Here is a 27,887-nt window from a genome sequence, read left to right as displayed (position 1 = left end):
CCGCCTGAGACTCCTCCTCCCCTTCCTTCTGTTTAGTGGGCTCCCACTCAACCTTGAAGAGCAGCACAGAAGGGCGGCATGGAAGGCCCTGCCTTGGGGGGTACTTCCCACTCCTGCTCCACCTCCTGCAGGGGCAAAACCACACACCGTGGGAAGTAGACCATGCCTTGCCTTCTTAGGATTTTCTGATTGAAGAACAGAAAGACAGTTTTATCTTTACTTGGTGTGTTGGAAAATGTAGGCTTGGACCCAATAAAGGACGAAATTTTTTCAATGGGTTGTAACCAGTAGGTTGAATGGTATTTTTTTATTGTTGCAAAGTGGAATACAAAATAATAGAATCCACTGAGTATAGCAAGGAGACGCGTGTGTTCTTAGTGAATGTTTTGTTTCAGTTGTATGTGTGTGAATATGTAAGTATGTACTGCTTGTGATTCTGAACAGGCTACCTTGGAACAACTGTCTGTTTTTTGAGACAGGGTCTCCCTATGTACCCCAGGCCAGCCATGAACTCATGGTCATTCTGACTCAGTCTCCTCAGTGCTGGGATGATAGGAATGTATTTCCACATCAGGCTTTTTGTTTGTTACCGTTTAGGTTCTCTTTGAGGCGGGGGAGGTTTAGTTTGTGTTTTTTTTTTTTTTTTTTTTTTCTAAATTTATTTGTGTGTGTGTGTGTGTGTGTGTGTGTGGCCAGCTCAGCCCACCAGGGGGCGGGGCTGGCTGGCATGTGGTGCTGGGGGATTGAACCACGGTCCCTGTGCTTTGCTAAGCTTGTTTTAAGTAGGTGCTTTAGACCACTGAGCCATCTCACCAGCCCCTAGTTTGTGTTTTTGAGACAGGATCTCTCTAAGTAGTTCAGGTTGGTCTTGAGCTCATTATCCAGCTCAGGCTGGCCTGGAACTCTTAGTGGTCCTCTTGCCTCAGCCTCCCAAATCCTGGGAATATGGGTGAGCACCATCACATCTGGTTCAAACCACTTTTAAAGCTGTTATTCTAATTTACCTTACTCAGCGCCTAGCCCAGAGTCTCCCACTCGGTAAGGATTTGCTGCACAAATGAAGAAATGGATTTATTATTTTCCCTTTCCTTAGAGATCTCCCAATCGTAGCTCTAGGATGTCACCTGTTGGCAGTAGGGTTTCTCATTTGTCCTATTTACAACTTTGCCTAATGACTGTTGGATTTTCCAGAACACACTCCACGGGGATGGGGGCAGGGTCCTCCTTTGATGTCAGGTAGGGACCTGTCACTGCTGGGCAAATCCCTGGGTGGTGGGTCTGGAAGTGAAGCCAGCACTGAACACATAAAGCCCTCTTGGCTCTGCACAACCACAGTCAACCAACCAAGCAGCCTCCCAGGGCCAGCATCTGCCATGAGCTGCAGATAGTGCTGAGGTTCTACTTTGCTGTTGCCCGATACTTTAAATAACAGTGTAGAAAAGAAGCTTCGCCAAATAACTACGATTCTCTCCTTTCATTAGCTTAATCACTGGATAGGCAACAGCCTGATAAAAATCTACTCTATAATTAAGCTAGTAGTTATTAAAACAGGAGAAGTAAATGGTTTCCATTTTATGAGTACTAAATGAACCAAACGTTAACAAAAATCTATTATCCAGTTGGCTTGGGGGAAGCCTCAATATTAGTTATGCTTGGTGCCAGGCCTGATGTTTGGTCTGAGAAAATCTTTGGTTTACACAAGGTTCAGAGCTCCCCTGGTGGCACAGTCCTCACCTGCACATGCCCGGACCTCCTGCTCACCTGTGTGGGGTGCAGGCTGCGGAGGCGATAGTACTTCAGAGGTCCAAAGAATCCTTCAATGCCTGCCACGTACCTGCTCCCTCCAATAATGAAGTACCCAGCTGTGTCATTGTAATGGAAATCTTCGTAGAAGCTGGAGGAGAATGCAAAAGATAGGAGCTAGCTGGGCTGCAAACAGACTGCTTAGAGTTTCTTTCACTGACCCTTACTGACCTCACCCAAACTGCCACAAATCTTCCCAGGATCTCAGCAGGAAAGACCACCCTGTGGTCAGGCAGACTTGGGCCAGCGTCCCAACTCTGCTCGTTATCAGACTGGTAACCCTGGTCCAGTCCCAACGTTTGACAAAGTAAGAGAGTGCTTTCTTTTGCAAAATGATGATTTGTCACTTACAAGATTTTTAGGGTTAGGCAAAGATTTAAAATAACTAGCACAGCACCCACCCACCCTACAGGAAACAGTTTTGTGTCAACTACTGATATTAGTGACCCTGCTTGGACTTAGCGAGACTTGTTGGTCTTATCTGGAAACAGTTCGGTCTACAAGGAAAAATAGTTTTTGAAGGAATTCAAAGTGGCAGTGGGGGTAAAGTTAAAATTTGGCAGTGGCTAAAGATGGAGGTAAATTCAGTCAGGGAGGAAGTCACAGCAAGAATAAAGGGCTTGGCCAGAGACAGAAGGTCAGCACGGGATGGTCAGATGTCCACACCACCCCGAGGATCTGAAGCATCAGGAAAGGAACAGAGGAAGAGTAGACTGGTACACATAAAATGCATACTGAGGTACTGGCAGCTTTGTTTGTATTTAGCAAAGCCAGACAGCCTAGGTGCGTATCAGAGAGGACAGGCCAGCTGCTCGGTGAACAGTGAGCGCAGGACATGAGCTTCACTGACCTGCAGCTTTCAAAGGAGAAAAGAGGACCCCAGAGACCCTCACAATACGGTAAGTAAGCAAATAAAAGAACAAATACAGACTGAAGTTTTTACCTATGAAAGAAGAGAAGGGAAATCTGGTTGGTATTTGCATAAACTCTGGTAGTATGAGGGATGTTCAAAACATAAGGTGAATGTTCCAATTACAAACATTATTACAGTGATCCGCTCAACCCAGCTATTCCCATTTTGGGTATTTTTTCCAAAAGAGTTGAGACAACATACTACAACCCATGCACACTCAAGTTTACAGCAGCACAACTCATAAGAGGTCACTGTCGGAAGTGGCCCACACGCCCATCTGATGCCTACTCGTCCAGATAAATGGAAAAAGAAAATGTGGGATTTATACACAATGTAGTACAGCTGCCTTAAGAGGGATAAATTGAGTCATTTGTAGGAAAATGAAAGTACCCTGATGCCACATTATTAGGTGAAATAAATCAGACACACAAGCTTCAATACAAGAAATCCAAAGTATAAACAAATTAAAGAAAAATAAAAAATAACAAGGAAACAGAGAGAAGACTTTTGCAAAAGGGAACAGGATGGAGAAATGGTGGGAGGGGCTAGGGAAGGGAGCGGGAGGGAAGGGAATGCAAAAGAATTCAGATGTCCTGTACACGTGATGTAGCTTAACTCCCCACAATGAGTGTAATCGTTATGTACTGTAAACATGGACTAATAAAAATTTTCATAATTATCACAGTAAAGCACACATTCCCAACCATCGCCTCAAAATATAATCTCCTTCACTTTGAAGGCGAGTTCTTGCCTCTCTGAAGCAGTCCTAGAAATCCTCTTTCCTGAGTGTCTTTAGAAGCTGCGATAAAAAATATAGTGTATGCTTCCTGTAAGTGTCACTGAATACAAGGACAGGCTCAGAGAAACACGACAGCGCCTCCTCAGCCACCTTCCGGGGCTGGCACCCTGCAACAATCTCCGTCTCTTCTCCAAAGACAAAATGAGCATTTGGAAAAGACTCAGGATATCAAAGCAGCCATGACAGCGCACCAAAAGACACTCGTGAAGGAAGACCTACAGAACTGCTGCAGAAAGCAGCATGGCTGATGGGGCAAGCGTGTCTGAAGAGCAGAGGGGCATTCTGAAGGGGCTGGATGGCCCTGTGTCTTTTACTGTAGGAAATTTATAAAAGTCAAACATTATCCAGTTTTTGGTCAGATCCTGTAAATACTAGGAACTAATAAAAGTACGTCTCCATGGGGTGGGGAGAGGGGGCAGAGTTAGAAGCAGAACATTGCATTATGGTTACAAACAGCTTTTTATTTTTTTCTTTCTTTCTTTTTTAGTTCTGAGATTACAAACCGTACACAGTTGTTACCTATTTAAAAATTAAAATAGGACAAAGGGACAAGGTGTGAGCAGAGCACATGTCAACAGCAGGGGTGAGGCAAGGGTCAAGACAGACAGCAAGTGAGGAGTGAGGAAGAGAACAGGGCATTGTGCACAGAGGGCAGATGGAGACGCAGGGGAAGGAGCCTGGGGCAGGCCGGTCACCAGCAGCCTGGGGAGCCAGGAGGCTGAGGGCGGACTGATCCAAGCAGAGCAAGCGGCCCGTCTGACCATGGAAGCCAGGAAGCCCACTTTACTTCAGGACCTGGGACGGAGCCTAACACCAGGAGGTGCACCGGGCTGGGCCGGAAGCACCAAGGATGGAGGAATGGTCCCGCTCCAGTCACGGCAGAACACAGCTGCCAGCGCAAACTGTTCAGCAGCTCTCTGCAAACAGAACCTGGATGGAAAGAAGGCTCTCTCGGGCCATTTGTCTTTTCTGAATGTAGCCCTGAAAGATGAGGGAAACAGGAAGGCTTCCACCCTGCTTTTCAGAAGAGACCACAAAGTCATTAACTCTTACACTGAGAACTGACTCTGATTTTCAAGCCCCTGGAAAGATTCGAATATTCCAACAACTCCCAAGAGGCGGAGCCTGGCACGTGATGGTGGAATCAGCTTCTTGCAGTAGAATCTCTCTTAGGGCCCTCCATTAACCAAAGTCACAGTGACCCGAGAACCCGACTCCTCCCAAAACCCACTGCTGATGCCCAGGATGCACTGGATGCTCCCGACAGCAGGGCGTTAGCTGGAGCCTTCCTCTCACCGTGTTAGACACGGGAATGGTGAGGACCTCCACCTGCAGGGCTGAGGTGGGGGTTCTACAGGCTCAGCGTCCCTTGTCCGAAATGCTTGGGACAAGTTTGGGACCCTTTAGATGTTGAAAGTTTTCAATTTTGCAATACTGGCAAAGACTTTTACAGATGGAATTTACCTGATCTAAAAATCTGAAGTTAGAAATATGCTGAAGCCTGAACTTTTTTTGAGCATCTGCATGGCTCCCAAATCTGACACAGTGCTCAAAAATTATCATCACATTTTGGATTTCAAATTTTCTGGTACAAAATGCCCAACTTTTAATACGTCATTCTTGGAACAGAAGTGGCATATGGTAGACACCGTAACTGTTAGCTACAGGTGCTATAATTGCCTAGTCAGTTGATGGCTGGCCTTCTCAAAAACTGGGGGGGCTTTGAGACAGGTTCTCATCATGTAGTTCAGGCTGTCACGAAACTCACTCTGTGGCCCAGGCTGGTCTCAAACTCCTAGCGAGTCGTTCTCCTGCCTCTGCCTCGCCAGGGCTGGGTCTACAAGCGTGAGCCTCCACACGTGACCAGCCTTGGGCTCTCACTCCCACTTTTCACATTACTCTTAGTAAGAGTCAGATGTGTTTGCTGTCACATTGTCAATGGCAATTGTATGGCCGCTGTAACAGTCTAGTTACTTAAATATTCCACCCAATATTCTCAATCTAATAGGACTGCAGAAGAATATTCTTTCTTTAAAAGTAATTTTTGTAAAGTAATCAATAAAGAGTTTACTAAAAATGTCTGTGGAATTAAGACAACTGTAAGAGGCTGGGAAAATAGACTGAAGAAAAACCTAGATGGGTTTTGGCCAAGTGTCTTTGTTTTCTTTTAGAACAAACAGAAATCGGGTGTTTTTCATGCAAAAAAAGAAAAGAAAAGAAAAAGAAGCCTCGGGGAACTCCACTTCACAGATCAAAGGAAAAACCCTACCTAGATAGATAGGCAAACAAATGCACACTTCTATAGATGCCCTGTGTCCATGGGACACAGTCCAAGACCCCCAGTGGCTGCCTGAAACCTCAGAAAAACTCAATTTTAGAAACTATTATTTCTCTTACGCACGTGATATGGTTTAATTTATGCAGTAGCCACACCAAAAGAGAACAACAGTGACTAATACTAATGTGGTACAGGTACCATGGTTCAGTGTAATAATAGCTATGTGGATGTGGGCTCTCTCAAAACATCGTATCCCTGGCACTGAGTGTATGTGTGTGTGTGTGCGTGTGCGTGTGCGTGTGGGTGTGCATCTGTGTGAGACCCTGGGCCCTGAGCTCGGGGCCTTGCACATCTAGGCAAGTGCTCAGCCACGGAGCCACATCCCCAGCCTCCTTGCTCACCAGAGGACATTAAAGAAAGCACTTTATGGCTTCTCTTTGGCATTCCTGCGTTGCCAGTATCACAGCTGCTGCTCTTTGGGACCATTATTAAGTAACGCAGGCTTACTTGAACACAAACACTCCAGTCCCTCGGGAGATGGTCTGATAACCAAATACTAAATCACTAAGAGGCAGGGACCACATGCCGCACACGCTGCTGGACCGAGAGAGGAAACACATCGCAGACGGGATGGCGGGGCCGCACGATCGCATTATGCTGCTCAGCAACTCATGTTTATTTTGAGAATTTGCCATTGATTATTTTGAGACTTCAACTGACCACTGTTAAAAAAGAGAGGAACTCTTGTGTATTTTTAAATTAATACAAAACTTTTAAGGTAAGGATCTATTACAAGGATACCTGCTTTTACTGAGTTTTTCAACCGATAATAAATTACTCAGGCCCTATGGTACCGGATTCTAGTTTTTGTTTTTAAACTGTCACCATTGTCAACCATCAGGACATCTGTCCAGCTCGGTCTCAGTCTCCATCCCCATCTCTCCAGGCTTCTACATTTTCCCGTCTGAAGTCCTCAGCGTCTGCACAAAGATTGCAAGAGATTCCTTGTACAAGCACAGTTTGATGGTCATCAATTTCACTGACATAAAAGCTGAGCCAGTCTGTTACAAAGCCCAAATTTATCTCTTTGGAAAACCTCAGGCTTGCTGGCAAACTATCTGCACTCTCATCCAGACGTAGAGAACCCTGGGTCACTAGTGAGGAGCACAGTGGCCTGAAAGAGTCCCCAAGGTTGTTAGGCTGGGGTCCGTCAGAATGAGGACAGCTCCACTCAGTCTGCTTCGCCGCTAGAGGAACCTCCCTGGCAGCGACTCGCGTCTGCAGATGTGGTCCTCAGAACCCGATCGAAATCCTGAGTGCCCCTTCTCAGTTCTCCTCTGAAGCTGTACTCTTTATTACTTTCCTGGCATTCACCAGATTTTGCAATTTTAAATTTACTTGTGAACATATTTATTTAATGTCTTTCTTTCCTGCTAAATATTTTCTTTTAGCTTCCAAGTCAGGAAAGGCTGTATTCGTTGTGTTTATCATTTCAATTCTAAGACTCAAGCACTAGACCGGGCACTCGATATATATACTCAAGAAATGTGCTAAATGGATGAATTAATTCAACACTCCAGAGGCCTAAGGTTGTCACCTGTCACCGAGTGTTACTGACAACCTCTCATCAGTTCATAGCACTGTGCTCCCGAGCACTTAAGGGATGGTCTTCCTGCACCACTTCTGTGGGCCAGCAGCAGAGTTCTGTTTGCACTGCAAGAATTCACAGAAGGAGGGCTGTGTGGCTTTCTCGGGACACCCACAACCAGGAAGGCTGAAATCTCTGCTGTTCTTTAACTGCTTGGCCCACTGTGAAGGGAGGTTCTCTCTAAGAATGAGATTCAGAGACCTAATCCCAGGGACCCAAGAGAGATCTGCACATCCTGCACAGCCTGCTTCTAATGGTGGGGGTCCCAAGAGCACAGAAAATTACACTCAAGTCTGGACACTGCTGGGAGCACAAGGCAAGGAGTCGTTTGATGCCTATCTCAGGTTACTTTTCTCTCCTGGCTGGGACAAAATACCTGACACTCAAAATTAAGGAAGGAAAGGCTTATAGTTTGTGTAGATTTCAGTCCATACTCAGCTGGCTCCAAGGCAGAGCGGCACATGGAAAGGGGCAGCAGTTCATGGCACCAGAAAACAGCAAAACAGCAAAAGCAAAAACGGAGGAGCAGCGGCAGAGAGCTGGCCTCCCTCCCTTCCTTATATTGAGTTCAAGCTATCTGCAGGTGTAGTACTCACACCCAGAATCCCAGTATTGGATCATGGATTAATCACCAACTCCAGAAGCTGTCCCATGACTGCACGAGGCTTGCGGGGACACCTAGACACAAGCCATAACCAGGCGTTAAGCGGGAGTTCAAATTTCTCTGCATTCAAAAGTCAGTACCGATCCCTGGAATTTTACATGATCATAGGGATCTTGCCTTTATTTAACATCTGGGTGTTTTGTTCATCATGTGTCACTTGTATTGATTTTGTTTTTTAAAAATATAATATTAAGGTTTTTTTTTTTTTGTTTTTTTTTTTTTTATCATGATTACTGTTGCATTGAATTGTGTTGCCTCCTCATTCATATGTTGAAATCTGAAGGCCAAGACCTCAGGTTATGACCTTCTTTGGAAACAGGGTCACTGTAAATGTAATTAGGTGAGGTGGGGGCAACACGAAGCAGGTGGGTTCCTAATTCCCTTTTCACAAAGGGAATTCAGGCTCAGACACACACATGGGAAGACCAGCTTGTGAAGCTGGAGTTACATTTCCAAAGCCAAGGAGCTGCTTGAAGCCCAGAGACTGGCCAGACAGATTCCTTTCTGGTACCTGCAAAGAGGCATGGCCCTGCCCAGGTGGCCGTCTTGGGCTTGTAGCACTGTGAAGACAGGTTTTGCAGGGAAAGCAGTGTCTTGGTACTTGGTCCCAGAAGCTCTAGCCCTGAATTCTGGGCACTCCTTAAATCCTGATGCTCAGGACGTGTCCCTCACACACCTCACCCTGGTCCCACTGAGATCACACTGTGACTCTGTCTACAAGTCACTCATGTTGGCCTCCAGCTTTGTAAGGTTCAGAGAACAGGATGGCCTTACACAGAAAATGAACAGGAGCCCGAGCCATCTAGCCAGTTGCCAGAACTGTCTTAAGTTGGGGTGGGTGACAGCAAAGACAGAGAAAGCTACTATTTTAGACACCATGACCTGAAACACAAATCACCCCTAATATCTTAACCCCACTTGGCAGAGCATGACACTAGAAGAGCTTCCCAAGGAGTCACAAAGGGTCTGAGTCTTCAGACAGCTCCAAGTTTCTCTGTGCTTGAACTTGTCATAGCAGCCCTGTGGCCACTGTTAGAGAACAGAGAACGGCATTCTGGTCCGTGCTTCCGGCTGACACGAATCCACCTTGCTCTGCTTGCACACTTCTGCTCGGTCCCTCGCTCATCTGCCAGCCTCCATGCAGCTATCAGTCAGTTCCTGACCTCTTTGTGGGCTTAGGTATACTTCCTTAGCCTTTCTATAAGACTCTAATCCTTTAATCCAGCTGTGAAACCAAGAATTGTTCTAGGGGCCTACCATCAGTTTGACTTGAGAATAATAAACAGGAATGGCTTTTAAAAAGAGAAGCAGAACACTGTTCTTTCTGAGCCTCTACCTCTCTGCTGGCACTTGCTTAATAACCAGTTTCTGAGAGAATCCGAGTCGTGCGAGGCTTGGAGCTGCGGCCCGGTCTAGAGAGACACCATTCTGCCTGCGGCAGAGAAATGACCGAGGACCAAAGCATTAAGCCACTTCTTAGTGCGGGCTGTCTCAATACAGTTTTTTAAATTATACATCACAAAACGGGTACTTTATATCTCTGATCTTTACACTGATTCTTAAATACTCCATTATACATATATTACCCAGCCATGCTAGGTCTCTCCAATTCCTAATGCTGGGTGTTGCCTTATGGTTCTGGCATTCTATGTGGATATAGGAGCAAATTAAAAAATTATAAAACACAGTTGTCAGTTTCCGTAGCTCTTGGAGAGAATGGTTACATAAGGATGAAAAGTTACACCAATATTGATAGTTGCATACATTTCCAATCTAGATTACAAACATAAATATGAAGACTGTCTGCTTTTATGCTTTATACTAAGCCAAAGTTACCAACCATTCTCAATAAACATTAATATTTTGATTTATTTTTTCTGAACCCTTCCTAGAAGATAATTTTCAAAGAAAATGAATTATGAAGTGCCACGAAAGGAAGAATTTACAATGAGATGTGGAGAGAGGACTAGTTTCCCTTGCTTGGTAATAAAAAAGGATGTGGGGGAAACTGGGAGACTCTGTGCACGGTAAAAGAAAAAAAGGAAAAGTACAAAGAGTAGCTCCAGGGCAGAGAGCTGCCCCCGCTTGCAAGGGCTGATTAAGGAAGTATGGAATAATATTAAGGCTGAACACTAAGGTGAGACAGTTCCTTACCCTTCATCCAGCCAAATTTCAAGTGAGAAGAAAAATGACACTTACCTAATAGTCTGATTATGGTTGCTTTTCAAATCCTGTCCAGTGCTGGTGGTTACCACTATCTGTGTGGGCAGAGATACAAGCATAAGTTATATCTCAACCCTTCCCAATATAAATAGAACCCTTGGTATAAATTGCATACACATAAAATGTGTTGGGTAGTCCTCACTGGATCGATCACTTTGTAAAGAAATTAATTTAGTAGTTTGCCAGCCCTGGGTGTATTTTAAGCATTAGTAACTTTAGTGTATCAGTCACTGTCCTATCACTGGGACCAAAGACCCAAATCTGAAACTTAAAGGAAGAGAGATTTAATTTGGCTTGTGGTTCAGGGGTCCCAGGGATTCCAGGCATGGTCAGCATGGCGGAAAAGCCCAGGCAGTAGACAGCTCCTCACCGTATGGCAGCCAGGAAGCAGAGAGAAAAGGAAGAGCCAGGGAGGAAGACAGCCCCTCCCACCGTCCAGTCCCAGGGGCCTCTTCCATTCAGCTGCGAGCCCATCCATGGATGACTCCACTAGTGAGGGTAGCATTCCCTGATCCGATCACCTTCCTAATGCCCCACTCTGAACACAGGAGATCTTAGGGGACCTATCAGATTTATCACAAGTAGCTTCCCCAAATGACTGCATTGAAAACACCTACAGTGCGGTTTCTGCACATAGGTTTCAGGCACTCCCAAACTCCAAGCCAAGGTTCATTTGACATGTTTGTGTTTATCACCTTGTTGCACAAAAAAGACAAGGAATGTGCACAATACCACAAAGTATTTTTTGAAATTTTATTCTTATTTCCAGAAAGCCTGGAAGGGAAACAAGACGGTTGCATGTGTCCTTCACGCTCCGCGGCAGGTCCCACCCCCTTCCCTATGCCATAAGAAGTGTCAGTCACCTCAAAGGAGACCGTATTTTTGTCACAAATGTTGCTAGCTGCCTCATGCAGGATCCTTCATCCCGGACTGCAGCAAGAGCCCCTGGATGTTTGGGGCCACCTTGCCCTCTCAGCGCTTCCACAGAAAGTGTCTAGCAAACCCGTGCTCTGGTCTCAAAGGCAAGGAAACAGAATTTATGGAAGATAGACTCACCCATGAAAAATCAACCCAGCACTACCACACAGCATGTGGGTTCAGAAAGGAAAATGATTCGATTCAGTTTTTTCCCTGATCCAATCATTGGCTTTAAGTGTCTTGTCCATTTGGTAAACACAGGGAGCAGGGCAGCCTCACTGGAGGTGGATTTGACATGGAAAATCATTAATAACACTTTGGACAATGTGTGTGAGGCAATTAGAGCAGACAGAAAGACAATGGCCAAAGTCTACATGCACTAAGAAAGTAACCTTTCTTTCTCTTCATCTTTCTGGCCTTCCTACTTTTCTCCTACTCAACCCATCAAGTATTCTGCCTTTAAATTAATCTCTTTGACTAAAGGATTTTCATTTGTCCGCTCAAAAGTCTTCCATGACAGCCCGCTGCTTTCAAGTTGTACAAATTCTTTGATATTCAGCATTCTGCCATCCTGGCTTAAAAGACATATTTTTTTTTCTTCTATTAGTTTCCACAGTCTGCAAATTTCTACTCCATTTGTTACGGTTTGAATGCGTCCCTTAAAAAGTCATGTGCTGGAAACTTAATCCATAAATCCTTAACCTATATGCTGATGATATTTGGAGGTGTGGCCTTGGGGAGGTAATTAGAGCAAGGCGAGGTCATGACAGGGGGATCCCCAGGATGGCACTGTGGCTTTATAAAAGGAAGAAAGTCCTGAAACAGCGGGGTCTCTTGCTGTGTGGTCCCCTCACCATGACGCAACTTAGCAGAAGACCCTCGTGAGAGGTGGGTGACTTGATGTTGTTCATTCCGACCTCTAGAACTATAAAAAACAAACTTCTTTTTGTTACGGATTACCCAGTCTCAGGTAACCCATGCAACACCACCAAATACATTAAAGATCAAGCTAGCTAATCTGTTAGCCCCCCAACAATATGCTAAAACATTCCCTCCATTCTTCCCCATCTAAATTCTGCCCGAACATGAAAACTTCCTCCACAAAACCTTTCCTAAGCATCATAGCATGAAATGTTGTCTCCCTTCTAGAAATCAATGTGAATCATTTGGCAATTAAGCTTTCATTATGACTACTCTTCACGTGCTTAATGTGACTTCCACAAATAGTCTACAAGTCACTGAAGCCTGGTGCTTTACATACAGCAGGTGCAAAATAAGATCCATGAATATGCTCTGGTGGTCTAAGCCTATCTTAGTGACACAGAGCAGTACGAGCCTCCTCCTCGGGAGAAAGCAGCAGCAAATCCACACCCACGGGAAGGGAGCCGTGGACCGCAGCTATCTCACCTCACATTTCCAAGGAAACAAGCAAACATACAAAAACTCCCAGCTAACATTTTACAGAGTCTCCTCAGGAAGGTGGCAGAATCGACCTGATTTATTTTCTCTTCAGGGAAAGGAAATGTGATCAACCTAAACATCAAGGGAAGACCTGGTATTATCTAATGCACAAGACAAACAGAACACCTCTTCCAGTTTTGTTACAGGAAACACACAAATCAATAAGCTGGTAGGAAAACAAAGTAAGCAGCAAAAGGAACTTTTTCTGGCACTGAGTGTGTGGAGAAATGGAATTGTCTTCAATTATAATGACAGATTTGTCATAATCCATAAACTCCGCGTTATGAGAGTTTGAAACAGTTATACACAATGTTTTACGCACAAAGTGGATAAAGACCCTCATCTCGCTGGAATGATCACTTACGTCTGCTGCTTCTTATGGATGCATTTAATGCCAAAGCACAGCAATTGTTTCCACTGCCAAGAAGAGCCAAACCATTTTTCAGCTGAACTAGCCAATAAATTTCTTCTTTTTTAAAAAAAAGTTGTAGATCTGATAATATGCAATATAAACACAGCGACTGTTTCAGCATTTATCTCTACAAAGCCCATCTCCCTGAGGGAAAAGGACGGAATTGTCTGGATAATTATGGCCATAGAACTGGCTATAGTATTTACTCATTCACAATATACGCCAAAGGAAACACTTTAAAAGTTAATTAAATGGGATGAGATTCTTATGATTTAAACTTCCATCTGTAGAAGTTTGACGTAGCAAGTGCAGAGCGGTAAAAGGTCTATCATTTACCACACTTCTGCTTGCAGATTGTGTTGCTCCCTGGCGTCACAGCCATGCTTCACCTTAAGTGAAAAAGTGACAATGACCCACAGATGAAGTGCTCAGGTACCTGGCCTCCGTTAAATGAGACATCCAGTCGAAACCACTCCTTCAGAGGGACTGTGAATTTGGTTTTTACAGCAAGGTCTTCTCCTTGGACAAGATGCATTTGAATATGCAAATGACCTAAAAGAAAAATTAGACCTCATGAAAATAACCAAACAATACCTAGGAGTACATGAAGTAGATGCACTTTTCAACAATTCTAATTGCAAGACTAAATTCCACAGAAAGCAAAGCAAAATTAAAACAAAACAAAACAAACATAAATTAATTTCTTTGTAAATAAGACATTTGTTTTAAGATTCCAGGATAAAAAAAGTTTAATTTGAAGCTCACATTCAGCTCCCTGTGATCTTTTTTGCATAAACAATATCCGATTTGTTTCCTCCAAGTACAAAAAAACCACACCCGTGCATGCACACACCATATGCACCAGCATGCACAACTTTGAAAACAGTTGGAGCCCAAGACCCATCTGAAGTCCTTTTCCCAACCTTTCACACTTGTCTTAATTCCACAACCTCTCCTTAACCTCTCTTTACTGCATCCTCCCCAAACTAGTCAACCTGTCCTTATAGAAAGAATAGCTTCTTTTATCCTTAGTCCTACTTCGTTTTATTACATATTGTAAGTAAATGGCCTGATTACAACGGCCCTACCACTGCCACTGCCTACTTGGAGAATGAACACATGTTTGTTGGGCTGTCACATCAACACTCTCTTTCTTATTATAGACAGATGTGTTTGCCAGCAGACAGGACATAAGAAAATTACCCTATCACTTGAAAGTTCTGGTTTATACTCACCTTCCTCAGTGAGAAACACAGAAGGTGTGCCGTACATCTCATTAGAGTCCACAAAGTACAGAATCCCGCAGAGATTAGCCTTGCAATAATGGAGTAAATAAAGCCACAATGAAACAGTAAACCTAAAAAGAAAAAAAAATTCTGCAGATTGATATCATTCAGGAACAGGTAATTATAGTTAACAATGACCAAGTAAATTGCTTTTTTCCCATTGAAGGGATGGATTTGCCTTCGTGTTCATCATGGGAGATCAGCTTGCAAAGCTGATTCTTGAGACAAAGGATGCAGTTCTAGTAACTGCAAAGATGAGAGTTAAGCTGCATTGTACAGAGCAGCCGGCATTCTACCCAGCACCAGAAGCTGTCTCAGTGCCTCTCTGTGGACCTCAAAAGCCTTATAAAGGCAGATGTTGAATAAAAATCTGGATTTTAATAAGAGGTGATCTTGAAAAGGAGCTATTCAAATACCTATGATTAAAAGAAAAAAAAAACATAATTAAGGCTTTTTGAACAATTTTGCTTCTTTCAAAGATAAAAAGCCCTAAGGTAGAAAAAAAAAAAAAAAAACAACGTGCAAATGGCATCGCTGTATGATAATCGGGACACACGCAGTGTTTTCACACTAGTATCAGGTTGTTCTGAAGCACAGTTCTGCCCGGAAATATGAAACAATTTATCTATTTTATTCTTGGGCTTGTGGCTATCTTATTTGAAGAAAAATTTGTGTAGCTGTGATTTGTGGAGTGAAGATAAAATAGTAGTGGCCAACTTAACTAAGACACATTTAGCCAAGCTACATGATCCATTGGTCACTCCGAAAATCCTTGTAGGACGCTTGCTTGGTGTCACACACATGATAGTGACCAGCAGCTCAAAGACGAGGAGCTGGAGATGAGTGTGCCTGGCCCATAAAAAAGGACTCAAGGTCCAAAAGATGTGCTGCTGTCTCCATTGACCCCCACGACCAACTCTCAGCTTGAGTTACAGTGGTAGTGGCCCTGGGTTCTTTGGGGGACACAGTCGTAAAAGCTCTTTAGACTATTTGGGGCTCTGTAATCTGGCCTCGAAACCAGCAGCAGGATATGCAAGCAGATGGTGTCACACGGCTCCCTCCTGACCCGCCCAGCCGTGCAAGCTCGTGAAGGTAAGTTATTACAAGAAAGCTTAGCAAGAACATTCGCTCAGCAAAGTGACTCCAGATCTCTCTGCAGCCAGGAGCATGGGAAGAATTAAATCACTCTGCTAAATCCATCTGATCTGAGGTGAACCAGGAACCATGTGTAGGATCTTCAATCCAGCAGGAGGAAAAAATAGCTGTGTGTGGATTTTGCTGCAATCAGTGGAGAAGATCAGAGGCAGAGAGATTTCAAACAGCTCATGCAACCTTCTAGGACACAAGAGGCCAAGCCAAGGCTGCAGTCTGTGCTGGATCTGGCTGGCTGCCCCTGGAACTTCGCAAGGCCTGGGGCTGCCTTGCTGCCTAGTCTGGCATGCCTGGGACCAGCATATAAAGACTTGGGCAGACGGAGGGTTCCCAGATGCAAGAATAATTCAAGTGTACCTTGAGGATTCCAGTGCTTATGTTCAGTCTAAGCCATGTAAACTTTAACATCCATGCAAAGCACCATAGCAGGGTGAGCCCTCCTAAGAATCCTTCTGGGATTCCACTCCCATCCTCAGACCACACAAGTACCTCCCGCCAGCCCCTGGGAATGCCCACCCTTACACTGGGTAATCTGTGCGCTGGCATCGGGTGGCCTCCAGCTCTCGGTTCTGAAACCTCAGGAGCTTCTTCACAATGCCTGTGTTTTCGCCGCTAGAGGCATAGGGAAAGTCGAGGAAGGCAACCACATCTGCAAACAGCAAAACAGCCACCTTTCCATTATTCTCAGGAAAGCATTCCTGCCCCAGCCATGCTTCCTGGCACCCTTCACCTGGCTCCAGTCAAACATTTCAATGCAATGGCTTAAGATAGGAGCAAACATTCACAGAACACTGAATGTATGCAAGCACTTTATGGAGGGCCTCTCCGTTAGCTTTGAAAACCCTATAAAGGATATTCTATTATTAGTTCCATTCTACAGACATAAAGCTCAAGGCCAAGAATGGGCAGGTGTAAGAAGAACATTTTTGATTTATGCTATGATGGGTTAATATTTACATCACACTCATGTTGATCCAGACATTGCTGTGAACATTTCCAATAAACCAGTTTATCTAATTACCATCCTTATGTTCAGCCAAAGAGGGGGAAATAGAGTCACAGTTACTAAAACAGTAACTAACAGAGTATATGCCAGGCGACAAGCTACGCGCGATGCCAGGATAATCTCACATGAAGCTAGAAAGTGGATGCTGTTATCATGCCCACCCAGCAGATGAAACACTAAGCCTTAAAGGAAATTAGGCAAGAAGAGGTGGCTCACTGGGGGTGACAGCGCAGGCTTACAAACGTAGCAGTGAGAAAGGCTGAGGCAGGAGGATCACAAGTTCAAGTCCTCCCTGGACAATTTAATGAGATGCTATCTCAAAAATTAGAAACAAAACAAGATATAGAGAAGTAGCTCATGGCAGAACATTCCTAGGTTCGACCCCTAGTACTGCCAAAAATGAAAAACCAAAGTGGAGCTGGGATTCTGCTCAAGCAATTTGGTTTCAGAATTGATGCTGCTAAAACTGCAGTTTCTTGCTGTTTTCTGCAGGGGTGTGTGTGTGTGTGTGTGTGTGTGTGTGTGTGTGTTGGATTTCCCACATAACCTCAAGACGTGACCCCTGAAGTGCTAACTACACCCCTTAAAAAGTGCAGAGAGGTCCACATTACTTCACAAACATGAGAGAATTCTGCTCTGTGGCTCTAGAAAACAGGGACTTTGGGGCTGGAGAGATGGCTTGGTGGTCTAAAGCACCTACTTGAAGCAAGCTTGGCAAAGCACAGGGACCGCGGTTCGATCCCCTGGCACCACATGCCAGCCAGCCCCGCCCCCTGGTGGGCTGAGCTGGCCACACACACACACAATAAATAAATGTAATAAATAAAAATAAATAAATATTTAAAAAAAAAAAAAGAAAAGAAAACAGGGACGTTGGATCATCCCTGAGTTAAAAACACAAAGCGTTCAGCACAGTGTGCCTGGAATGCCACTCTGCAGCGCCGAGACTTCTGCCAAGTCAAGGCACATGGTGCGTCCCCAGCTGGACTGCGGAGAAGTATTATCCACGGGACGCTGGACGCTGGGAAATCGTGGCAAGACCTGCCTTCTTGGCCACGTGCTAAGTTAATTATTTCTGGGAATACTGGCCATATCACAGAGCAAAGCGTGCCGAGGAAGTCCCTGCTTCTGCAGCCCAAGCTATAAAACCCCTCTCCATGTAGAACAGAGTGCTACAGACAGGATATGAGCTATAGTCCAGCTGGCCACCGGTGGACGCTCAAGTACTTCCCCATGAATGCCTGCCTGGCCCACTGCCACCGAGCCTCTAGAGTGGCACTTGTGTTGTGTGTGGGCCTTTCAAAGACCTTCCCAGGAGTACTGCTGGACTCTGATGTGCTTCTCGTAGACCCTTCCCAATTATCCGTATCATCCACTGCTCATACCTGTTGGTGTGTTGTAGCTAACACACCTGTCTCTCACAAGCGGTCTCCGGGCATTTCTTCATTGTCTCAACAACCTATACTATTGTCCTAGCATAGCTGAGCTGTGAACAAGACAGATGTCCACAACAAGTCTTGAGGGGAAAACCGAATTATTTCAGCTCTACATGGAATACCTACTGCTTTCAACATGACAAAAATCTAGTTTTCTGTTTTCCTTATTTCTCTCACCAGAAAAAGAGAGCTCGCTTAACCTAAGAGGGGAATTGGCTATTTCTCTCTCTCTTAAAATGTTCCTGGTGCTAACTACCCATAAATAAATGGTGGTAACAGTCTATTTCCATGGTATTCCTGGAGGTAGAAGGGCTGGCTTCTTTCTGTGAGTCAACAAACACCAACATTGGCACAAATTATGGGAGCATCACCCTGGGATACCACGCATTTCAGATCTTATTTCCCAAAAGGAAACAAAAAATTGCACTAAGCAGAGAAGCACCTTTGGTTTGGTATAATTTGAAAATCATAGGAGCAGATTTTAGAATTTCAAGGGTGTGTGTGTGTGTGTGTGTGTGCGCGTGTATATATATATATTTCATAGAATTACATAAGCCAACTGCCCCCAATATCCTTACCTAGAGGGGCATTTGAACACCCAAAAAATTTGAGGTTATCGATTACAACAGAAACATCCCTTCTCTTCCTCCATTTCTTGTTTGTATTTGTGTTTGCTTTGTTTTCGCAATGCAAGCTCAGGCTGGGCCCACTGGACGTGTTAGCCTGCTTTGAGGGTGATGGTGGGAACCAAAATGAAACGATATTGCACAGGTGTCTGTGGAATCTGGGAAAAAAACGTCTCCAAAGAGGTTGCTGTCATCTCCGCCTTGGTTTGGCTGCCACTGTGTGGAGTGGAGCAAAAGAGACCAGATGGCCGCGTCAGACCCCAGGAAGACTTCTGGGAATGACTGACTATTGTCATCTAGCGTATAGCTAGACCAGAGCCACTGACCAAAGCAAATGGGAGCCGAATCTGCCCAACCTCATGCCAGTGCAGAGAGACAAGGAAGGCAGCTTCCACAGTAGAAGGAATTAGAAGCAATGTTGGCGAGCACCTCCCGTCCCCAGGTCCCCAGCATAGCAGGTCAAACGAGAGACAGAACCTACACCGCAAGACTACGCAGAGGAAAACCTCAGACTCAAAAATCTAAAATAATTTTACATAAACCCGTATTTTTGCACCCGCCAAACTAAAGTAATGACTCTTTTCTGGAGCTTTCACAGTTCTACAATTTGGAGTTCTATTGTAGTTTTCCCCTGGTGCAATGTCTTTCCATTATAATTAGAAGTAATTAACAAGAATGAAATTATAGAACAGGAAGGACTATAAAATTCCTCTTGCCCAGGAAAACATAGACTTATTGTCTGGTAACTGAATGTAGCTGCTGGGAAGGCTACACAGATACTGCTCAACTTCCAATTGGGTGTTGTGGTTGATAGATTGCCAGCCTGAATCTAGAAGCTTAACTAAGTAATTTAGCAGTTCTACATCCTGGGGTGAAAAGGACATGGCCTGACCCCTCTAGGATGTTGCTGTTGTGTCGACTTGAGAAGCTTCAAAGTTCAACTAAGTGATTTGGAAGGGGGCCAGGGCCCTTACTCTGTAAACAACCTCAGGTTGTAGAAGAGGGAAGGGAGATGGTGTGGGCATGGGCAGACAGCCAGCACACAGTGTAAGGGAAGAAAGGAGGCTTGCTTCCCTCCCTTTTTGCTCACGTTGCTTTGCTATCTTCTGCTGCCTTAAACTATTGCCCTTGTGCCGTGCCACCCTGCCTTGGCACCAGCTAACTGCAGATTGAAACTTCCACAAACTGTGAGCAAAATATGGCTTTCTTTCCTTAATTTGGGGTGTCAGGATTTTGTCTCAGCAACAAGAAAAAAGTAACTTAAGACAGAATTTGGTACCGGAAGTAGGGCATTGCTGTGACTATAATTGACTATGTGATTGAAGAGCTTTTGGAATTGCCTTGTGGTAAGAGTTTGGAAAGGTTCAGAAATGTTGCCTGAAAGCGTAGCACTGGGACACCTTAGGCTGTTCCATGGGGGAGATTCTGGTCAGAGTTCAGAAGACCAGAAGGCTGACAGAAATCCTGCTGGTGAAGATCATGCTCAGGAGGCGACAGCTGGGAAGAAGGACTGCCCTGGGTGCTGGACAACAGGTCATGCATGTTACGGCTTGGCAGAAAGTTTGTCTGCATTTTGCTTGTGTCCAACGACTTTGGCTGAGCCTGAGATTAAGAGTGGTGAACTAATTGATCTGGTAGAAGAAATTTCAAGGCAGTTAAATGTTTAGACTGTAGCATGGCTATTTTGGGGTGCTTTTAGCCAGATCTATGTTAAGAATCAAGAGCAAAGAACCCAACAAGGTGAAGTAAAATGTGAGTTTTGCCAGAGAGAAAGCTCCAGTAAAGTGAACTACAAAGACAGAGCTGGGGTGGAGGGTGAGGATACACAGCTCAGCAGTACAGCAGCTGCCTGGCAAGTGAAAGGTCCGAGTTTGATTCCCAGTACAAAAAAAAAAAAAAAAAAAAAAAGCTGAAGTGATTTCCATTGCTTAAAAGGAACAGGAGGCTAGGAAAGATGGCCTGAGGGCATCACAAGAGGTGGCAAATCTCCACCTTCTGCAGCCTTAAATTGCAAAAGTGAAAGTCTTTGCTTTGAGGAGAAAGCCACGGGGCACCATGTTCCAAAATGGTGGCAGCCTAGAAAATCTGTTCATGAGAAGTGGATTCAGAGTGCCTGCAGCAAAGACAGAGGGATGTACGGCTACTGCTCCAGCTGGCAGCAGACCTTGGCATTATCCATGTGGCACTGGTTTTGGGTGCATGCAGAATGCAAAAGTTCTGAGGTTTAAAAGCCTTCCACCTTGATTACAGAAGGCCCAGGAAGGCAGTGTGTGAAACTGCAAGAGAGAAGCCTAAAGTGCAGCGCAGACCCCAGGAGTTTGGAAAAGGCAGGAACATGGATCACCTAGGGAAAGCTGCGACGTTGACCTAAGAGAGGAGCTCTGGGAGTTATAAGTGTCTTAGGGGTGGGGTCGTGGAAGCCCTCTGGAGCTCACAATGTGCCACTGATTGCCTCAGATGCTGGACACGGAACTATGAGACTTTATGCTCACCCTGCTGGATTTTGGACTTGCTTTGCGCTTATTTCTTTGTATTCTCCTGTTTGTAACTATAGGAATGAAAATGTTTATCTTGTGCTGTTGAATGTTGGAAGGGTCTAACTTTTCGTTTGTATAGGATCTTGCATCTAAGAGTGTGCTGCCTTACATCTCAGAGGAAGACACGTGGGACTCGGACTTTCAGCAGTGCTGAAACTGTCAGGACTTTGCTAACTTCTGCAAACAGACTAAACGTCTTTTGCATAAAGGGATGTGCACGAGTCTTGGGGGGACCAGGAGCAAAATGGTATTGGTCTGTTATAGTTTGTGTGTAGCTGTCCCCCACAAAACCTCATGCAGTCATTGGGGTGTGCTTCTAGAGTTTGTGATTAATTCATGGTGCAAGGCTGGGATTATGGGTGGGAGTGCAGATAGCCTGAAGGCAGTGTGAGGAAAGGAGAGAGGCTTGCCTCTGCCACCACAGCCGCTGCCCCCCTTTGCCCTTTGCTGTTTTCCATCTCCAAGAACTGCTGCCCTCCGCCACGTGCCACTCTACCTTGGAGTCAGCCAAGTATGGACTGAAACCTCCACAGACCGTAAGCTAAGTAAACCTTTCCTTCCTTCACTATGGGTTTTGGGTATTTTGTCCCAGCAAAAAGAGAATAGTTACCAAGATAGGGTCTAATGTAATATAATGTTGACAGACTTCATACTGGTTCTTAAGGACTGTTAAATCTGTTGTAATGTTCAAGTTGTGAAATAATGAAAACAATTTCTTTATATCTGGAAACTGATTTGAAGAAATGTCTCCAGCTGCCAAGCTGACAAAGGGGTAGGTTGATGCACTGTGTGACCTTGAGGAGTCTAGTAGTCTATCTACGTTAACTCAGCAGATCTACATCTTGGGGTGAAAAGGACGTGCCCTTACCTCTCTAGAATGCTGTTGTTCGATCAACTTGAGAAGCTTTAGGGTTCAGCTAAGTGATTCAGAGGAGGGACAGGAGGCTTACTTTGTAAACATCCTCAGTTTATAGAAGAGGAGGGCCAGCAGAGGTGTGGGCACGGGCAGACAGCTGGTGTACAGCACAAGGGAGGCAAAGGTGCTTGCTCCCCTCCCTGTTTGTTCATGTTGCTTTTGCTGTCTTTTGCTGCCCTGAACTGTTGCCCCTCTGCTGTGCCACCCTGCCTTAGTACCAGCTTATTACGGACTGCAACCTCCACAAACTGCGAGCTAAATAAACCTTTCCTTCCTTAATTGTGGTTTGCATGGGCCTATGCCCCAATCCACGGCTAACGTTAAGTGCCAGAAAGGCATTCAGTACCTTAGACATGCTCAGAACACTTATATTTGCCAATAATTGGGTGATCTAAGCACAAAGCTTATTTTATAATAAAGTGTTCAAAGACTCATGTAATCTATTGAGTACTGAAAATGAAAAGTACAACGGTCATATATGTATGCTTCTGCACCAACAGTAAGTGGAAAACACTGAGTCAACCATCATGAGGCAGAAACCATCAGTGATGTATTAGTGATGTCTGTCACAGCAGAGCAGGGGGGAATGGTCATACCAGTGCCATTCTTCATCACAGAATTTATAGGTAGGAAAACTTAGTTCCAAAGCAATTGAATGGCTTGCCCAGTTTCCTCTGTATGTTCCATGAGAGTAGGAATCTCACTTCATTCTCTGTCTCATTCCCAGGGCTCAGAACGGGCCCAGCACTTGAGAGGGGTCCCATAAATATTCAGTAAATGAACACAGAAATGTAACTATGGCCAAGTCAGCACTCAAACCTCTTTCCCCTTTCCCAGCACTCTTCATGTCTCTATGTCGTGCACCATGCTGCGAAGCCAAATAACGGTCACTCCTTTCAGAATATGCCCCCAAATCTATTTCACTGACTTTTCTTGAGTGAAGTTGGGAAGCTAGGCATTGTTAAGTTATAAAAAAACAAAGAAATGCCATGAAAGCAATGTAGGTCTGTAACTCTCATCCCTTTAGTTTGTTTTATTTCCTCAAATTTTAAGGCAAGAAGAGCTATTGGATATTGAATAGTGCAGATGCCTTCATTTACAGACAATCAAACATTCACGTCTGTTTGAAAGCTAAGTGGCTAACAAGAGGCCCAGCTATGACTCAAACCTGGTTTCCTCACTGTGTCTGACAGGTGCCCCGAGAGGGCTGTGGGTGAGGTCTGGGGCATGTCTGCGTGGTACAACTGGATGCTATAAGGAGGAGCATTCCTGTATTGGCCAGATAAGCAACCCGGCCTTGATCTTGCAAGGGCCTTGCCTGGAGCTCTCTCCCTGGCTCCTCTTGTAGGTCACAGCCAAACTCAGCTGTGGCAGCCTGTGGCAGCCTGTGCCAGCACACAGGCAAGCCCCTGAGGAAGCAGCTTGAATCTCATCCCTCTGTGAGTGGGTTGAGGGGCTCACATAGCCCTGTCTCTGATTCCAGAACCCTGGCACAGATGCGTCGCTCTGGGGAGGGCTCCTCGTCGGGTGGCAAAGCCCCGCTTGGGATGCACTTGCAACACCTCCAAGAATGCCACTGAGGTACCTAGCTGCATGTCAGAAGCCATGCGGTCTCCATGCAAGGGACCACCATGAGTGAACCCAACGGGGGAAGCGAGGACGATCTTCAAGTTCAGGAGTGAGGCTGGAACACTGTAACTCAACAAGACTCCTCAAACACAAGGCATTAAGAAGACAGTGATAACCAAGTGTTGTAGTTTCTTTAAATAAAAGGCTTAAGAATAAAAATGCTATTTTCTAACCAAAAACATTTAAGCCAGAACGTCCCCCCCAAAAAAGGGTACTGGAAGGTGAAATGGCTACTCTGGAAGCCCGTGGAGGGCTGAGCTGGCCACACATACACACACACACACACACACATAAATAAAAAATAAATTTAAAAAATAAAAATAAATAAATCTCACTCCTAGTAATTTATCCTCCAAACACATTTTTAATGTGTGCACAGAGATCCCTGTACAAAGGTGTTTGGTGAAGCCCTGGGGTCAGAAGGAAGACACAAGAAGTGACCTGTATGGCCAGCAGCAGAAGAGGAGGTAAGTAAATTATGGACAGTGGAGCTACGGAATGCTTCAGATCTGGTGAAAAGAATAAGGCCATGCGATATGTACCAAGGGAGGAGAATCTCCACCGCACTGCTAATGAGCACAAAGCAGCCTCCAGGATGCTCTCATCTGTGCATGAAGACGAGAGGCTAAACTTGAGGCTTTCCTGTGCGCAGAGTATTTCTGGTAGAAGACATAAGACGCTGTTGTACGAGTTCGCTTCTGGGAAAAGGACCAGAAGACTGCGTGGGTGGAACTTAATTCTTCCCTCTAAACCTTTTTACGCTATTTGAATTTTTTACCAGGTACATGTACTCCTTTTGCAGGCAAGAAAGAAGAGAAGAAAGGCTCTGAACATTTCTGTGCAGGCGAGAAGGCAGGGGCCTCCACCCGGGCCTCTGAGGCTGCTCCGTGCAGCCCAATCTGCTTCAAAGAGACCAAGTCCAGTGGGTGAAGGAAACAGGATGATTCACATCGATAAAAATTCAACTTTAAAAAAAGTATCTCTTCTAATTTAGAACCTGGGTTAGGACTGCATTAGCATATTTCAGAGAGGCAGCACAGCACAGTTGAAGGAATCCAGAAGTTTGGGCTCCTACTTAAACAAACTCCCAAGTGTCAGTTCCCCCCTCCTTAGGGAGACAGCTAGAATAATGCTGTCTCTCCCATGGGACTATTATGAGGATTAAATGAGACAATATGCATGGAAAAAGTGTTTTGGAAATTGTAAAGGGCAATGCAGATGCTAGGCACTAATTAATGTTATTACTGAAAAATTCAGACTCCTGTGATTAACTAAGGAGGGGAAGGAACTAGGTCTATGGGTTTTTTTAAGTGCCAAATATACAGCTTATAATTAGAAAAACTATCATCATGTCATTGGTTTGAACAGCTCTACTGCAAAACCTTTTTTTTTTTCCCCACAAAGACAAGTCAAGTCTGGCTCCACCATGTGACTTAAAGTTTCCACCGTTTTATTGTCATGGAATTTTGTTCTAAGAAATCATACTTCCAATCCATAGATTCTGAAAATGAGAAGAAAATCGTACTTCCAACCCATGGATTCCAAGGATGAGAAGGAATTTGAGGCAGAGAAGAAAAGAGTGTGGAACTAGCTGGGCCAGCCATATAGCTCAGCAGACTAAAGCACCTGCTCAGGCAGATGCAGGGACTGGGGTTCGATCCCTGGTACCACATGCCATGCTGGGCATGAGATAGTGATTGAGACTGGGCATGGTGTTGTGCAGCTGTCCAGCACCTTGTGGGGCTGTCAACAGGAAAATCACTATGAGTCCGATCTGTGTAGTAAGAGCCTGGAGGCCCTATACAAAAGAAGAAGAGGAGGAAGAGGAGGAGGAGGAGGAGGGGGAGGAGAAGGAGGGGGAAGAATGAAATGGCCATGTTCTCCAAGAGTTTTTGATCTCACAGAGAAGTGGCTACAAAGATAGACACTAGCGAGAAGGTGTCACATCCCTTGCCGTGGCCCTAAGAACCAAGCATGTCCTAACCTGGATCGCCTGTGTCTTACCTGAGACTTCCCCTCCAAATACAAATGCACAACAAGGGGGGTGCTGGCCCATACCTCCCCCTACAGCAGACAGCAGTAATCCGCTGACTACACACTCTGTCTCACAAAGCAGGCTCATTCTCAGATCCCCACACCACAGCACACAAGAACAGCCTCCCCGGCCCACCCACAGGCACACAATCTGAGACCTAACTGCGTCCCGCACACTGGGGGATGCAGTCACCTCTTCTGTGACAAAGCCCAACCAGGCATCCAACTAATGGCTCAGTAACCTTTTTCCATGATGAATGACCTAAAATAATTAAAGAAGTAGCTTCCTGACTTCATCAAGCAGGAAATAGATACGTGCGGGAAAACAAATTACCTGGGTGTAACTACCAGCTCCATCATTTTCAGCTGTGTGGCCTTAGCCAAGCTATCCTCCCTCTCTGGACTAGTTATCTTCTCTGTCAGTATGACAGGAGAGTATTGGAAAGAATCAGTTAGATGTCCAGGAAAAGTAGTTCACAGGTTGCAGACGCGAGGCCTGCACCCAGGGGCGGAGAGTGCCTATAATCGGTGGCAACGTGTCTACCTCCCACATGACTACCCTAAAGAGAGGGGCTGGGGTCTTCACCCTCTAGCCTCCAGCCTGGGAGTCAAGCAGGTGCTTAATTTTTATTTCATTGTACCGAGCACAATCCACGTCATCAGAGGAGTAGCAATGGGAAGGGACTAGAATGGAGAGTTAATTTCTGATGGAGGAAATAAAATTAAATAAGTACATATCCATATTTACTTATGGATTTCCAGGTCAAGGATGGGGAGAGACGGAAATGGAGCTGGCTATTGAACTATGGGTGTGATTTTGCAAGGAAGTCACAGAGGGGGGCAGTGGGGTGGGGCTGGTCCCTGGCCATGGGATCTGGCAGTAGAATCCAGGACATACAAGGAGCTGTCCCATCAACCACCAGCAGCAGGAACCCCAGGCTCATCGGTGACAGTGAAGCCCAGCTTACCTGGGTTACAAAGGGGGAGCAGCAAGCAGCGCCTGCAGTGCACACCCACCAGTGGTGCTCCGGTGGCCCCAGCTGGGAGGCTGTCACGTCGGTGCAGAGAGCTCAGGTCCTCAGCCACCTCCTGCCTCCTCACACTGGCCAACGTGGCCATGCAGCTGTGAGGGTGACTGTACGCTGTCGCTATGTGATGGTCACAGAGAAACACGTTGGCTAAGAGCATTTGTGCCCTGGGGTGCCTAATGCAGGCCGGTGCCCTGCTGGGAACCAGAGTGGAGCAGACAAAAAGCCCTGGCCCTGTGGAGCACGTGTCTCACTGTAGGCAACCATCGACAGGTAAATCAGCAATCAAATCTATTTAGGCACAATGATGTCCACCATGGTAAAGCTCTAAAGGAAACTAAAGGTGGCGGGACAGCTAGGCACAAGGTCAAATACCTTAAGGGCCACCAGGGAAGCCAGCATTTGAGCACAGATCTGAAAGGGAAAGGGAGGAAGGAAGCTGGGCAAGGTCAGGTGGGAATGGACTGGGCGATGCAAGGAGGAGCGAGCAGGAACTGAGACTGCAAGAGCAGTGAGGGGACAGGGCGGCGCCCCCAGGGCGAGGTGAGGGGCAGAGGCGGTGCTGAGCACAGGGGAAGAGCAACATGAGGCAGGCACTGGCTTGTGCTCTCTCCTGGGAGGCAGGGAGGCCAGAGCTGGGCACTTGGGGCAGTGGCTGGAGGCCAGGCGGGTAAGGCTTGCACGGGATGACAGCCGTACTCGTGGCAAGGAGGGACTGAGCACATGACACGTATGGGCTGAAGCTGGAGCCAGCAGCACCAGCTGGCACCCAGCAGGGTGTGACCAAAAGAGAAGGTCCTGTGTCCCCAAGCTGGGGTCAGCTTGTCCCCAGGCTGGGGTCAGCTTGTCCCCAGGCTGGGGTCAGCTTGTCCCCAAGCTGGGGTCAGCATGACCAGCCTGTGTGGCTGACTTCCTTCTTTCCTAAAGTTCGGGCATGAGTCAGGTGCACACAGGACTTGCATGGGGCAACAGATAACATCCGTCCCCTCCCCCAAGGAAATGAACAGCAGCACGGAGAGCCAGGGCGTGGCCTGCCCAACCGCCTTTGGCCCACAGGGCAGGACAGATGCCTGGCTGGGCACCGCAGAGCCCTGAGACACACATATCCCACACGGCAG

General features: G+C 45.8%; 1 protein-coding gene across 1 annotated transcript in view; it reads right to left on the bottom strand.

Annotated features, from left to right (window-relative positions):
* Sel1l3 (SEL1L family member 3) overlaps nucleotides 1-27,887 on the bottom strand; it is a 106,404-nt gene that overhangs the window by 62,683 nt on the left and 15,834 nt on the right. The window contains exons 3-7 of the mRNA XM_012516619.2: nucleotides 16,080-16,206; nucleotides 14,355-14,476; nucleotides 13,556-13,671; nucleotides 10,305-10,363; nucleotides 1,762-1,894 (exon numbers count right to left, since the gene is read on the bottom strand). Of these exons, the coding sequence (XP_012372073.1) occupies nucleotides 1,762-1,894; nucleotides 10,305-10,363; nucleotides 13,556-13,671; nucleotides 14,355-14,476; nucleotides 16,080-16,206 (557 nt within the window). The remainder of the gene's footprint in view (nucleotides 1-1,761; nucleotides 1,895-10,304; nucleotides 10,364-13,555; nucleotides 13,672-14,354; nucleotides 14,477-16,079; nucleotides 16,207-27,887) is intronic.

This window comes from Octodon degus, unplaced genomic scaffold (assembly GCF_000260255.1).
Source record: "Octodon degus isolate 3935 unplaced genomic scaffold, OctDeg1.0 scaffold00006, whole genome shotgun sequence".
NCBI lineage: Eukaryota > Metazoa > Chordata > Mammalia > Rodentia > Octodontidae > Octodon > Octodon degus.
Note: the sequence above shows the minus strand (reverse complement) of the source record. Positions and strands in the feature narration are given on the sequence as shown.